At 39.3% G+C, this 14,103-nt stretch overlaps 1 protein-coding gene across 1 annotated transcript in view; it reads right to left on the bottom strand.

Annotated features, from left to right (window-relative positions):
* Positions 1–259: 259 nt before the first annotated feature.
* Positions 260–14,103, bottom strand: part of CLCN1 (chloride voltage-gated channel 1) — a 68,900-nt gene continuing 55,056 nt past the window's right edge. The window contains exons 17-24 of the mRNA XM_032213116.1: positions 13,882–14,093; positions 13,061–13,166; positions 8,559–8,641; positions 6,731–6,769; positions 5,092–5,196; positions 3,126–3,212; positions 461–659; positions 260–426 (exon numbers count right to left, since the gene is read on the bottom strand). Of these exons, the coding sequence (XP_032069007.1) occupies positions 260–426; positions 461–659; positions 3,126–3,212; positions 5,092–5,196; positions 6,731–6,769; positions 8,559–8,641; positions 13,061–13,166; positions 13,882–14,093 (998 nt within the window). The remainder of the gene's footprint in view (positions 427–460; positions 660–3,125; positions 3,213–5,091; positions 5,197–6,730; positions 6,770–8,558; positions 8,642–13,060; positions 13,167–13,881; positions 14,094–14,103) is intronic.

Raw genomic sequence — 14,103 nt, 5'->3', positions numbered from 1 at the left:
GCCCCACACAGGGATCATAATCAAAGGATGCAAAACTAGAAGATATAAGCCAGGATCCTTCCACCCATTTGCTTTGCATGTCTTTCTTGCATCCCACTGAAAATGGCAGAGGAAAGCCAGTCCACACAGCCACACAAGTTCTCCAGTATGAATTATCTTCCACTGATACCAGCAAAGCAGGTCACAAGCCTTTTCTGGAAATGTAAGTATGGTGGGCAGATTATGCCGAAGGATGAGGTAATTTTTTCCCAAGGTGCAATTATATTGTCATATTGTTATCATCCTTATCATCCTCTTCCAGGTTTCTGGAGCATAAGTTAAAGTCCTTGAGTGTGTCTGAGATGTTCTCAGCAGCTAGGCCAGAAATTTCTATGCCCTCCAATTCTATTATCAGCATCTGAAGCAGAGAGAATCCCTTTTCTTTACCTGGGAAGGGAAGATTGCTGTGAGACAGGGGAACTAGGGGCCACTGAGTTCTCTGGTCCTGAGTCTACTGCAGATTTCCCAGGGACTGTATCATTGTTTTCTTTGCTCCACATCTTTGTAGACCAACTGGTATGCTCTTTGCTGCTTGTCGTCTGAGTGGCATCACGGAAACTTGCAAGAGGAGGACGAAGTTGGACCCCAGTACGTGTAGACCCCTCAATAGCTTTCTGGAGCTGAGAGTTTGAGAGATACAGAATTAACAAGGAAGTTGCACCAAGGTACCCTTCCTCGATCAAAATAGCAATAGCACTTAGATTTATATACCGCTTTACAGTGCTTTATAGCCTTCTCTAAGCAGTTTACAGTGTCAGCATATTGCCCCCAACAATCTGGGTCCTCTCTTTATCAACCTTGGAAGGCTGACTTAAAATAGTTTCCATAGACCAGAAGGGCAATCATTTTCATCCTAAGAACCACGTTTTAGGATCCTGCTAGGTGTGCCTTATCACATGACAATGTCACCAAAATAGGCAAGACAAAAACCATTTAACCCCATTGTCTGCATTTAAAACATTCAATTCATTCATTTGTGTTTAGACCACAGCAATCTCAACAGCATACATAAAGTATGATCTGGAAAGAGTTACCAAAATTAACATTTTCCATAAGAAAATTTGGGGGATGGGGGTCTTTAATCTGCTTTAACTCTCTGCAAAAGCTAAGGCACTCATATTGCTTCTTAAACATTAAAAAATGCAGAAAGAGCCCCAATTTTCATCCTTGTCTAACATATGAGGATTTGGAAGCATCAAATGGGCTGCTGGGGGGGGCGGGGAGGTAGGGACTGCATCTCACAGTCAGAACTCCACTCTGATATTTACCCATCTATGCTATTTTTGTTCTTCATAAAGGGAGAAAATCAGTCAGAAGTTCATGACTGATGAAGCGGGGAAGGGATGGGGAAAAAACCTTGATTATCATCTTTACGGTACAATAGGGTATTTTTAAACTCCCTACTAGGTTTCTTCAAGTAGCGCTGGTTGGAAATTTGGAGAGTTGCTGAAAATGACTGCTCTATAAAAATACTGATGAGTATGTTTACATGAAAGAAGTAAAGGGCTCAATAGCCATTAACTCCACCCAAGATTCTTAGGAGGAAGGACAAAGCCATGGTAGTTAAGCATGTATAAATCCAACTCAAGTCCATAACCTAATTTCTCCTTTTTTGGAAAGGGCCACGATCCAGTTGGTTTTATAGCCAATAAAGCCATAATAAGGCTATAAGATATTTTTTTTCTTCTGAATGTAAGAGGGTTTAAAAAGGGATTTCTCTTATAGACTAGATAATCATATATCTCTATATCAGATTTTGCAAGTTTTAGCAAGGATGCACTAAGCCTTCAAGTGAGTACACTTCAAAAATTAGGGAAGGATGAAAAAGAGGCCAGAATAAAATAAAATATTTCAGTTTAAACTTTATGAAAATAAAATTAAATAGTACACATTATTTGCAGGTATTGATACTACAAGTTACATTTTGCTGGCTTTGTATGGAGAAGCTCTGAGAACTGAATCTAAAGTCCATAGGGGAGTTATGTTATATATTGCTGATAGTATTGAAAGAATATGAAATGTAAAATAAAGCTAAATGGAAGATAAAAGGTATTAAATGCCTTTTCTAAATGTGGACTGAGAAGGCACCACCAGGATCCCAGAAGGAATGGTAAGAGTAAAGTATAAGTCGTGTATAAGGAGTAATACTCCCGTTACCATCTTTTCCCCCCCATTCTGGGTTTTCCATTAGACCTTTTCTTTATTTTTTTTTCATTTTCATTTTTCATTTCCCTTTATTTGTATGCCGCCCTTTTCCCTGGGGGGACTCAGGGTGGCTCACAGTTCAAAAAGTGGGGGGGGGAAGGACAAACAATTTTCCGACATGAAGACAGTACAACATATTAAAAGAAAACACAACAGTCACACAATTCGGGTGGGGTTAGAATCTTAACCCCAGGCCAGCCGGGATAGCCAGATCTTTAAAGCAGCGCGGAAGGACTGGAGGGTGGTGAGGGTCCGAATCTCCACAGGGAGTTCATTCCAGAGGGTCGGAGCAGCCACCGAGAAGGCTTTCCTCCGGGTAGTTGCCAGTCTGCACTGGCTGGAAGATGGTATTCGGAGGAGGCCTAATTGATGTGATTGTATCGGTCTAGTGGAGGTAATTGGCAGTAGGCGGTCTCTCAAGTACCCAGGTCCACTACTATGAAGGGCTTTATAGGTGATAAGTAGCACCTTGAAGCGCACCCGGAGATCAAAGGCAGCCAGTGCAGCTCACGGAGGATAGGTGTTACGTGGGTGAAGCGAGGTGCACCCACAATCGCTCGCGCGGCTGCATTCTGGACTAGCTGAAGTCGCCGAATGCTCTTCAAGGGCAGCCCCGTGTAGAGCACATTGCAGTATTCCAGCCTAGAGGTCACAAGGGCACGAGTGACTGTTGTGAGGGCCTCCCGGTTCAGGTAGGGACGCAACTGGTGCACCAGGCGAACCTGGGCAAATGCCCCCCTGGTCACAGCTGACAAATGGTGTTCAAAGGTCAGCTGTGGGTCCAGGAGGACTCCCAAGTTGCAAACCCTGTCTGAGGGGCGTACAGTTTCTCAAGCAAGACTCAACTGGACAAAATACAAAGGTCACATGATTTAAATTACCTCTTCCAGTGCAATCACACCCTTTAGTTTTCCCATACTGGTTACATAGGCATGGGTGAGTCCTAGCAATGAGAACAAGGTATGTGTCTACAGAAATGAGAAGATAAGACAAATTAGCAAATAAAACAGGCCAACCGTTGCAAACTCATGGAGAATTTGAAACAGGTTAAGAATGGTAGAACTGTTTTACCCATATTAGCATGAATAAACATGAAGCAAAGCCAAAGAATGAAACCTTCATGTCTGAAATTGGAATAGTTAGAATCGGAGATCCATTTGTCCAATTAACACAATGTAATACTTTGTTGGCATTAAAAAAAATAAATTGTACCAGGTCAACTGATATTGAGTTATATAGCAATGCAATATGCAAAATAAAATTATGGGTTAAATAATTTTCCAATACTGCATAACCTATGACCCATCAGACTAAATTATCTTTATCTTCTTACTAGCATGGTAAATAGTATTCTCAGGTAGCAAAAGGAGGAAGAGTTCATCTAGATGGGATATAAATGTAATTAAGCTCTTCTGAACTCAATAGAATAGCAATAGCTCTTAGACTTATATACGGCTTCACAGTGTTTTACAGCCCTCTCTAAGCAGTTTACAAAATCAGCATATTGCCCCCAACAATCTGGGTCCTCATTTTACTGATCTCAGAAGGATGGAAGGCTGAGTCAACCTTGAGCCTGATGAGACTCAAATTGCCAAACTTCTGGCAGCCTGCAGTCAGCAGAAGTAGACTGCAGTACTGCATTCTAACCACTGATCCACCAGGGCTCAGGAGGATCATAGACGTAAGCTCTTTGGAAAAACTTAGATTTTAGTAAAACTGGGTTGCACTGTAAATGTGAATAAATCAAACCAGGTAAAAGGGAAAATATGCCTTTTGGTTTTGTATATGTCCTTGCCAGTATCATTTTAGGTGAGACCAAGACTTTTCTTCTTTGAAAGGCAGGGAAATAGGCAATTTGTGCTATAATAGGGCCCATCACTCCTAATCACACATGTGCTTATATTAAACAAAACCTTGCTACCTACAATAATTAAAGAAGGTCACCTTATACATAGATTGAAATATTTGGAATTGATTAAACATATAAAAATTCTAAATAGATTTTCTTCAATTTTATATTTACTGATAATTCATATTCATAAGAAGCACTGTTATTAACGTCTTTATTTTGAAATATGTATTGGGAATTGAGAACAATGAAAATAAACATTGAGAATAAAGAACAACTTACTCAACAATTTCTGTTCCCAATTTTATTAGGAAAATTAATCCTGCAAAGATTAAACAAGTAAAGCCCAACTAGTTTGATCCCTCTTGTTACCTCCATACAGAACTCATTTTAGTAGAGAAGATTGTCTAAAGAAGTACCACTGCGTCTTAGATGAAATTTTCTGCTAAGCTAAGGGTGGTAGTACCAAGACACAGAACCAGCAAGAATGATAACAAATAAAATAAACTTAATTGAACATTGGGGTGGTTCTTTTGCTTTTAATGCTATTTTTCTTATTCAAATTCTAGAAGTTCAGCTTCACATTGAAAATTGCAGCTCTTAGTTTACTTTGCAAAATTGCATGGCAAGTTGGCGACATGCAATGGAAAAGAGATGGATGAAAAAAAATATGATAGTAAGACAATGTGGCAGAAACTGTAGGTGGGGAGGCAAGAAGGAACAGAAGAAAAGAGAACAGATCTGCATTTTGTAGATTCAGCCCAATTCTGTACCTTTTATTTGCCTGAAAGAGAAAATTAGAGAAGAATTGTCAAGGCCATACTATATAGAGAGAGCCTTACTACATCTGATAGATTAAAGCTTGAGCAAGATCACGCCTTATGTTGAAGGCCAAGAAATACAAAGAGATCATGAAATCAGAAGAAGGTGTAGGCCTTGATGGGAGTAGAGTTGGATAGCAAAGAAAGTAGAAAATAAGAGTAAATGCAGGCACCCACCTTGTGCAGCGATGTTCTCTCGACCAGCTGAAAGGGAGAAGGATCTATGCGGCAGCTGCTGAAGCATACCTTTTTCTCGAGCTCCTCCTGCTCCCAAACTTCTATCTGACACAGGAAAAAAAGAGTTCACAAGTTCAGAGAAGTAATTTGCATCAACCGCTTTCCCAGGCTGCTTACTTTAGCCAATGGGCCAGCATGATTTACTTTCTTGGGTACATTTCCCAACTTGTCCAATTCCTCTTCTAACTTCTTGGTTGACTGGGATCCAAAGGAGAGCAGTGAGAAAGCCATTTGTAATGGGGAATCTGAACCCAATCTCTTTCCAAAAGTAAACACCATGTTTTTATTCTTTTTTCCTACTGCTCTCAGTACACTTTTCCATTTTCTTTACATTTACATTCCTTCTCATAGATTCCTTTTTCCGTGAATACTTTGCTTTTAATTTTTAAAGTCCATCCCCTAATGAAATCAGGAGGGAGGTCTACATGAATATTGTACAGACCCTCACTCATGCAGACATTATACAGGCTCTCTTAAGAACAAAAAAATATGTGTTCCAACCCATTCTCCTAAATTTTTCATTTGCAAAGTCCTAGTTTTCCATTCAATTACATGGTTTTCAGTAATCATGGTGGCTTCTGCAAAAAGCTGCAGTGTTTTCACTGTTGTTGTTAAGTCACTGCTTGGAGAAAGGGTGTCTTACCAGTGAAAGAGAATATTTGTAGCTCAGGGTTGAAATGGGGCATCCTGGGTGCTCTCTGAGTTTGGCTGTTTTCTTGCAGACGTTTCATTACCCAAACTAGGTAACATTATCAGTGCTAGCAGTTTTCATTACTAGTTTGGCTAATGAAATGTCTGTAAAAATAAGAAGCTCAGAGAGAACCAAGGACCCTTTCCAGGGGTATGTTACTTACCAGGCCTGACAAAACAACACAAATTCACTTCAACAAAGCATTTGGGACTACAGAAATGATCTGATTCACTCCAGCACAGCGAAGAAGGCTCTACTCAGTTTCTCCCCACAGTGTTTTAAAGTCATGCAGCTTTGGAGCTAACCACAGCATTCATCAAAAAAATCTGAGCCTGTGTACCACTATAGATAGAAAACTGGATGAAAGTGAACATACTCGATATCAATTAAAACCTGCAATTGCAGTGCTATTGAGTATCCCAACCATGTGGCCTTATTAATATTCCCTGTTTTCTTGAGTCACACAGCTCATACATAGTTTATAAGCATGATAGATATTACACTGTACTTTTTGTCATAGGACTATTAAGTACAAATATATTTTTGAAAATGATTCATGCAATGCTTTACAAGCGTTAGTGTAGGGGGAAGATTTAACACACATCTTCCCCCTTTAACCTTCAACTTTTTCCTGCAGACTATTATATTCTTTCCCATTGTTCTTGGAGGTGCCACGCATACTGATAGTAACATATACGACAGCATAGTTGTCACAGAGAAAATAAGGAGTTGTTTTCAAAAGTCACATTTCATAGTGGAGAATGGATAAATAATCTTGTGATTGTTTTAAAATAATCACATGGCTGTTTCATGGAATATCCTGGCATGACTTTGATTGGAAATGTCAACTCCCCTCAAGTTTGCCTGATGCTATACTTCCAAACGTACCTCTTCTGGCTTCATTGGGTCTTCAATCTCTGCTGAATCCTGAAAGGAATACGTAATCAGTTCCAAGATCAGAAGAAAGGCAGCAAAGCTTAAATCCAAATCTCATTTTCAGTTGCTTGTTCCTTAACACAGTTGCTGCAACGAGTGCTGTGTGTATCATGAGATCTAGCACATGGGCAAAGAAAGCATGGAGGTGCACATGAAATGGCCATGTATTCTAAGCATCTTGGGTTACAGTTTCTAAAACAGAATTTATTGTCCTCCATGCCTGCAAATTTGAAGGCAATTATCTGTTGAGTCTCAAGCTGTATTCCTTTGTTTTATATCCTTGCTTTTATTGCTTGTAGAAATGCAGGGGGAAATCCACTTAGTTCTTTTTAGTATTTCCCTCTGAGGAAACTTACCATATCACATTCTCACAACAGGACAGATAGGTAAACTCGGAGTTCCACGTACTTTGTCCACCCCACATCGTCTGTTTCCTTTCACTCCATTTACTTTCCTAAATACAATGCTCTGAATGTGCACATATTTGTGACATACAAGTGCATGTGTAATTTTTATAAACAAATAAATGGAACAGAATTCCAAAATACCCTCTTATCATTCTTCCTGTTGCAGTTTTGGGATTCTTATGTTTGTAACAAAGAAATCTATTATCTATTATTTGAAGAAAGACTTTACTATAATAATTAAAGCAGATCCATATGATCGTGGCATATTAATCTGCAAAGGAATTTTTCTTAGGCAGTGATATTATCTGCTGGAAGGATTCAATTGCTTCTTCAGTTCCCCTTTCATAATTAGGCCAGTCATGTAGCGTACAGATTTTAAAAATAATAATAATAAAGAAAATGTTTTGCAGTTAGTTCATCAATTTCTATCACTGAACAATAGTAGAAAATTATCCTTATTCTTTCCATTCAAAGAAATACAAAGATACAAAGATGGGCAACATAAGGTATTCTCAAGTGATTTGAAAGTCTGGCTTAAAAATACATTTAAAATCTAGATATGCATGCTAATGTATAAAACATCTGTGCTCCTGCCATGACAGCTCAGGGATGAATGAACAGGGATAGGTCAATTCTGGTACTGAACATCTTCCAAAATCTCTGACAGCAAAAGGTCATGATTGATGCTCAGCTTCCCTTGCTATTTTAAGTTTTCCTGCCTAAAGGGATTAACCCTATTAAGAAAAAGGAGACAAGGGTAAAACACTGATAAATGACTGCAGAATATCAGTGTTGCATAGCTAACCTATTCCATTACCATAATGAAGTATGTATGTTGTTCATCACAAGGCCAGTCTGGAATAGAAACAGACTGTCCAAAACCATAACATTTCCATTCACTTTTACTAAGCTTTTGATGTTCTGCCTATCCGCTTCATCCCAGTCAGCCCAGCCAAAGGGGCAGTGCAAAGGGCTGTCTGGAATGTTGGATTCAAAAGTAATTCCAAATAAATTGGGAAAGTCCTTCAAAGGAGGAGAAAACTCCCTGTCATCTCCCAGCCTGAGACTACAAACACTGACTACAGGAATGGAACAGAAGGTACTGCAATAGGAAAAGCATTCCAGCATTCTACGAAATTTGTGCAAGACAGCAGAGATTAAAACTCATGGAGTGTACATATTAACTTCTCTTTCACTTGTAGATTTGTGCCCACGTGGACTTCTGAGCTACCTGGTCCTTCATTTTGAGAAGTTTAATTTATTTCATTTCCCCCCACTTCTGAGTCTAAAAATGCTATTTTCTCGGGGTATGATACCAATCAGAACTCTTTTTCCAAAATTATTCAGGCATAGGATAGTTTTCTTGTTCAAACCTTCTTGGAGGTTTTTCGCTGAGGGGATGGGTTGAGACAAAGAAGTTGCTCCATCAGTCTCCTCAGCTGCCAACATCTCCGGGCTGTGAGGAGAGAAAAATGCAAGGAATAAAATGGCTGGCCACTGGGTTCTCTGCAGGTATGATTAAAAAAAAAAATCAAGATGGCAGCCACAACCTACAGACAAAGCTTCACCTATTTTTATGCTGTGGCTGCCATCTTGATCTTTTGTACTACACTCTGCAGACATTTCTGGCTAACCAGAAGCAAAGCTTTTTTCCCTATCCTTTCAATAATGCATATACATTAGATTGCCACTGTATCACCTCTGATTTCTAAGGAAGCAAAATGTATATTTTCCAGAGCAGAACAATATAAAGGCAAACTGAAACAATATAGCTTCATATAAATATAATTCTTCTTATTTTTCAACTGAGCATTTGGTATTTGATGGCTGTCAGCCTTTATGTAGACCAGGCCATGAAATCAACGCCACAGGAAGGCTGAAACTACTTTTATTGACACTGGCTATACTATGGGAATCTTGGAAATCTGAGGATGCTATACCACCACCGCCTCCTCTTCCTTGCAGTTCAGTGAATTAGGGAGGCCTCTGTCTGAGCTGCTTCTGAGTATCATCTTGTTCTGGATTTTAAAAATGCTTCAGCCCCTTTTACCTAGGCAACAGATTCTGTATATCTCTATCAAGGTCATCTTTTTTTTCCTCTCAACAATGATTTATCATTTCAGTATGGAAACTATTGACAAGTTGATAAATGTTTTCCTAGGTTGACTGAACTTCACACAGATGTTCTGTTTGGATGGCCTGTTCATAATGATAATTACTATTGAGTAATAAACACTACTGGTTGAGTGTCCATGGAAATGGAATTGTTTGTGACAGAATTCGAAAGGGAAAGAGACAAGGCAAAGCCAAAAAGATTAAGGCTGATAATTGGCCAGATTCCAAGAAAAGGATGGCTCTGATTTCTGGAAAAATAAAATGAGTGGCTGGCTACCTGATCGTAGAGAAGTCGGGCTTGGAGAACCATATAGTAGTAACTAAGCTGCCTGGGAAACCCTACTTCAAACTGTACTACTAGACTTCTTAGCACTTGAAAAATCATGATCTTTCCATTTTGTTCCAAATGTAATCAGCCTTCCAATTTCTGGTGATCATGCTGTGTTCCATATACATGGAAAGATCATTAGCCAAGCACACAGTACTGTCTTTTCCCCTTTTCCCCCCTTAATTGCCCCCAACTGAAAGTAGGTGTCTCATTGTGCCTATTTAGCTTAGTTGTGTATGTATATGTCTGTTTGCAACTCTCAAGTTGCCTTTCATTTTTTAAAAGTGTTTGTAATGCTTTTAGATAAGCTGAGAAAACAGAGATTATGTTGTTTTCTCTAGTCAATTTCATTACAAGAGTGAATCAAATCAGTCACCTGCATAGCTTTGCTGGAAAAAAATACCATTTGGCTTTCTTAAACTTTCAGTATAGAACAATTGCATCAATCATCAGTTAATCAAAGTGTCAGCAGTACAGAGCCATGGAATTCCAAATACTTTAATTCATGGTTAGGGTTTGAGTTGTAAGCCATACCAATTTCATCAAGTAACATCTGTCTATCACGATCAGTTTATAACTGGCTCTAAATCAGACAACCCAAACACATCCATTTTATAGTTTGGCTCAAAAATGTACTGGCCAGTTTTTCCCTGCTTATTAATTGTGCTAAACATGATTAAAGATTGGATCTTCAGTGGGGAATATGAAATGACTTTAAAGTTTACTGAGCCAAGGTGGCGCAGTGGGTAGAGTGCAGTACTGCAGGCCACTTCAGCTGACTGCTAGTTCGGCAGTTCGGCGGTTCAAATCTCACTGGCTCAAGGTTGACTCAGCCTTCCATCATTCTGAGGTGGGTAAAATGAGGACCCAGATTGTGGGGGTGATTTGCTGACTCTGTAAACCGCGCTATGAAGCGTTATATAAGTCTAACTGCTATTGCTATTGCTAAAGTTGGAAATGCAGATAGAATATTGAGGATATCTCCTTCCTTACCAAACTGCACCATTCCTTCCAACCATTCCCAATTGCTCATCATGCCTCAAATAGAGGTATAAATTTTCATATAGGAAGCTAGGAAAGGGATTGTACTGTTGTCCTGATCCTTTCCTGAATAGATTAGCCGCAGCAACAAAAAGATAGCAGAAGGGAAAATCTGGGGTGAGTGTAGATGGTTTCTGATGTTGTCTAGACCTTTTGTAGAATTGTGTGAAACGAATAACAATTGTACACTGTCTAAAAAAGATGCAGGAAATAAAATGTAAAATGCACTGATTGCAACAGCCAATAAGCTCTAGGCTTATGTACAAAAAAGTAAGTGAGTGGGTGTGTGAGAAAAAACAGGATTGGACAAATTAAGAAAGGCAGGTCTACTTGGTGATTATTAACAGATGCCAGATTATAGAGACTTTGACCTGATCCAGCAGGGCAGTTGCCTGCCTTCAAATGTGGAGCACTGAGGAATCACAATTGGAATCTCTCTCTGCTACCATTGTGCTAACATGCTGTTGTACCCCAAATATACTGTAGATAATAGCCACCCTTGGAACTGAGAATACATTCTAGGGGTTCTCACACAAAGATTGCTACGTCAAATCATAAAACAAGGACATACCAAAATATGAATAAATCCCTGGGCTGCACACATCCCAATAAACTATTTTCTAAGAAAGTTTCTGAGGACAACACTATACCTCCAAAACACCTGCTGAAACCTTAGGTTAATCTCAAGGATGGCATTATTGTTGTTTTGGAGCAGCCTTACTTCCCAATAATTTTCTTTTGATTCAAAGAATTTTAACAAAACTGGGCTTCAAGGATCTAGGGGTGCCCATGGGACTTGTAGACAGGCATACAGTCACCCCATGCACCCCATTGCTGAGGACTCTGGTATTACAGAAAAATAAACTGTGATATTTTACTAAACAAATTTAACAGAGATCAAATGCCAATCTCCTGTTAATCATGCTTTTATAATTCCGATGTCTATCAAATTCACTCTTCATTTTGGAGCAGAATGTACCTAGAAAAGTATGTGGACCTAACAAAGTTATACGTCAAGAAGTGTTATCTATGTCACTTGTCTTTGTCTTAGTCAAAATATGCAGAGTCTGATAAAGTGTCCTCCCCCATCATGTGTTCAATAATCCCCCTATATTTTCCTAGCAGTTGTTTTGGCATTTTTCTTTCCAGATGGAATACATTAAGGAGGAGAAGATGGAACAGTTGTCCTGTGCTTTTTCATTAGCTTTTTCATTTCTATCTGAAAGCAACCATGATTTGCCAGTTCTCCTTCTTCTTCATCTTTTAAAATAAATCTGGCAAATCTAACCCTATCCTGCAATCTTTACTGGTGCTTTACTTTAAATGCTTTATGACATTTATTTGTTTGTTTACATTGTAAATTTATTTAAAATGTAAGTAACCCTGAGGATATGCCTGGCAAAGCAGACAACACTCACTAAAGAAACCAGTAGCCTTTTGGTTCTATGTTTATGGACCTTGAGAGATAAAGCAATGATGAATTAGAAGAATAGTATGTTCTGTCATATAACCTGGTGGGTGAAAATATAAAATCCCCATAATATTAAACAGCCTTATCTGGTGGAGTGATTCATGAGCAAAGCAGATGAAAAAAGGTATGGGGGGGGGGGATAAAGTATATACCACAGTTGTGTGACATAACTTCTAATTTAGGGGCTCTCATCTCTTAATTACAACAAATACCTCTAGTACAAATGCAGTATAACAAGGGGAATACATATTTGTTTTTACATCTATTAACTGCAGCTAGAATTGAATTTGCACAACAATGGAAAAGTGAAGAGATCCCTACAGATGAAAATGTGATTTAAAAAATATTAGAATGTGCAGAAAGGGATAGACTTACCATTAAGGAAAAGGAATATTTTTTGACATGGGAGTTATTTTATCAATGGCTGGCAGTTTCTAACAATTAGAAACATGTAGATAAAAGAAAAGGACTCATGATACAAGGGAGGCTTGTTAAATTGATTAAGTAGTAGTTGTTGTTGTTATTACTGTATTAAACTAATAGCAATGTAATGAATATTGTTGTAAACATTTTGATTATTTCCTAAAATATTTGTACCCAGACAACATATTGTTTAACTAAAAATAGAATTTTTATGTTATAAAATAATTTTTTTTATAAAAATACCAAAACAAATGCAGTTTGTTCTTGCATAATTTACAATCACCTTTCTGTTCTTTCTTTTATAATCACCTTTCTGTTCCCCTCAAAGTAAATATTAGCATTAGCAAGTTGATAAGTCAGACATATATCCACTTTCCAGCAATCCAAATGACATCCCCCTCCCCTCCTATATCCCATAACCCAATTAGAAAAGGCCCTTTAAATCTTCAAATATTGGCCATCAGATACCACCACAAAGGACTAGTAAGACACAGTACTTGGAGTTTGTGTAGGTGTTGGTGCCTCTGCCACTAGCTTATGAGGAGTCACTGGCCCATTAGGTCCTTCTGGGTAATCAGGGGTTAAAGCAGGCTGCTGTGGAAACTATTACAGAAGATAAAACAAAGCAAGAATTAGCATTTTCTCTAATAACTACTTTTTAAAAATCTACTGCTTCTCCAAAAAATATTATTTCAGCAATCCTTATGAACTCTTCAGCAGAAGCAGCTATTTTCCCCATGCTACAAAGGGGATGGCAAACCCAGGGCAGAGTTTGTGGCATGGAAGTGGCCGCAGAGCCATCTCTCCAGGCAGGCCAGCTGTCACCTGTTGCTCTTCCAGGTTCCAGCGCATGCATGTGTGCCAGCCAGCTGGTCTTCGTGCTTGCAAGAGTGCTGGAAACTGGAAGAGCAGCTCCCCGGCACGCATATGCATGCCGGGAAGCTGAGCTTCCAGTTTCCAGTGCACACATGCGTATCGCCGAACTGGTCTTCACACACGCATGCAGGCCAGAAACTGGAAGCTCAGCATCCCAGCATGCATATGCGTGCCAGGGAGCTGCTCTTCCTGTTTCTAATGCTCCCACATGTGCGCACGCGCGCTCCCATTTCGGCAGTCAGTGACGAAAAGGTTCTCCAACCCTGCTCTAAGTTGAATTGCAGTTTCTTTAGTGGCACTCAGTGAGTTTGCTCTGAGTTTTAACTTAAGACTTCCTGTTTCACATTTCATCTACCTAGTCACTATGTCTCATTGGTTACACTTTATTTTTCTTCTTTCCACTATTGTTGTTTTTTCATTTTATTAATCTCTCGTTCACTACCTCAGTCTTTCCCTTGTCCTCTACTTCCTCATCCACATCCTCATCCACAAAAGCGAATGATTCATGCTTCCACTGGTGTCCATCATAAGATGCTTCAATCAGTTTCTGTGGTGTCTCCCTGGCAAGATGCAGACGTCGGTCTGGGCTGAGGTGTCTGAGCAGCAGACCCTGGAGCTCAGTTCGCTCCACTGAGCCCATGAGAATCATGGAATCTAGAGAAGA

The sequence above is a fragment of the Thamnophis elegans genome, chromosome 3, assembly GCF_009769535.1.
Source record: "Thamnophis elegans isolate rThaEle1 chromosome 3, rThaEle1.pri, whole genome shotgun sequence".
NCBI classification, from domain to species: Eukaryota; Metazoa; Chordata; class Lepidosauria; order Squamata; family Colubridae; genus Thamnophis; species Thamnophis elegans.
The sequence above is the reverse complement of the archived record's forward strand: the minus strand, read 5'-3'. Positions and strand labels throughout refer to the sequence as shown.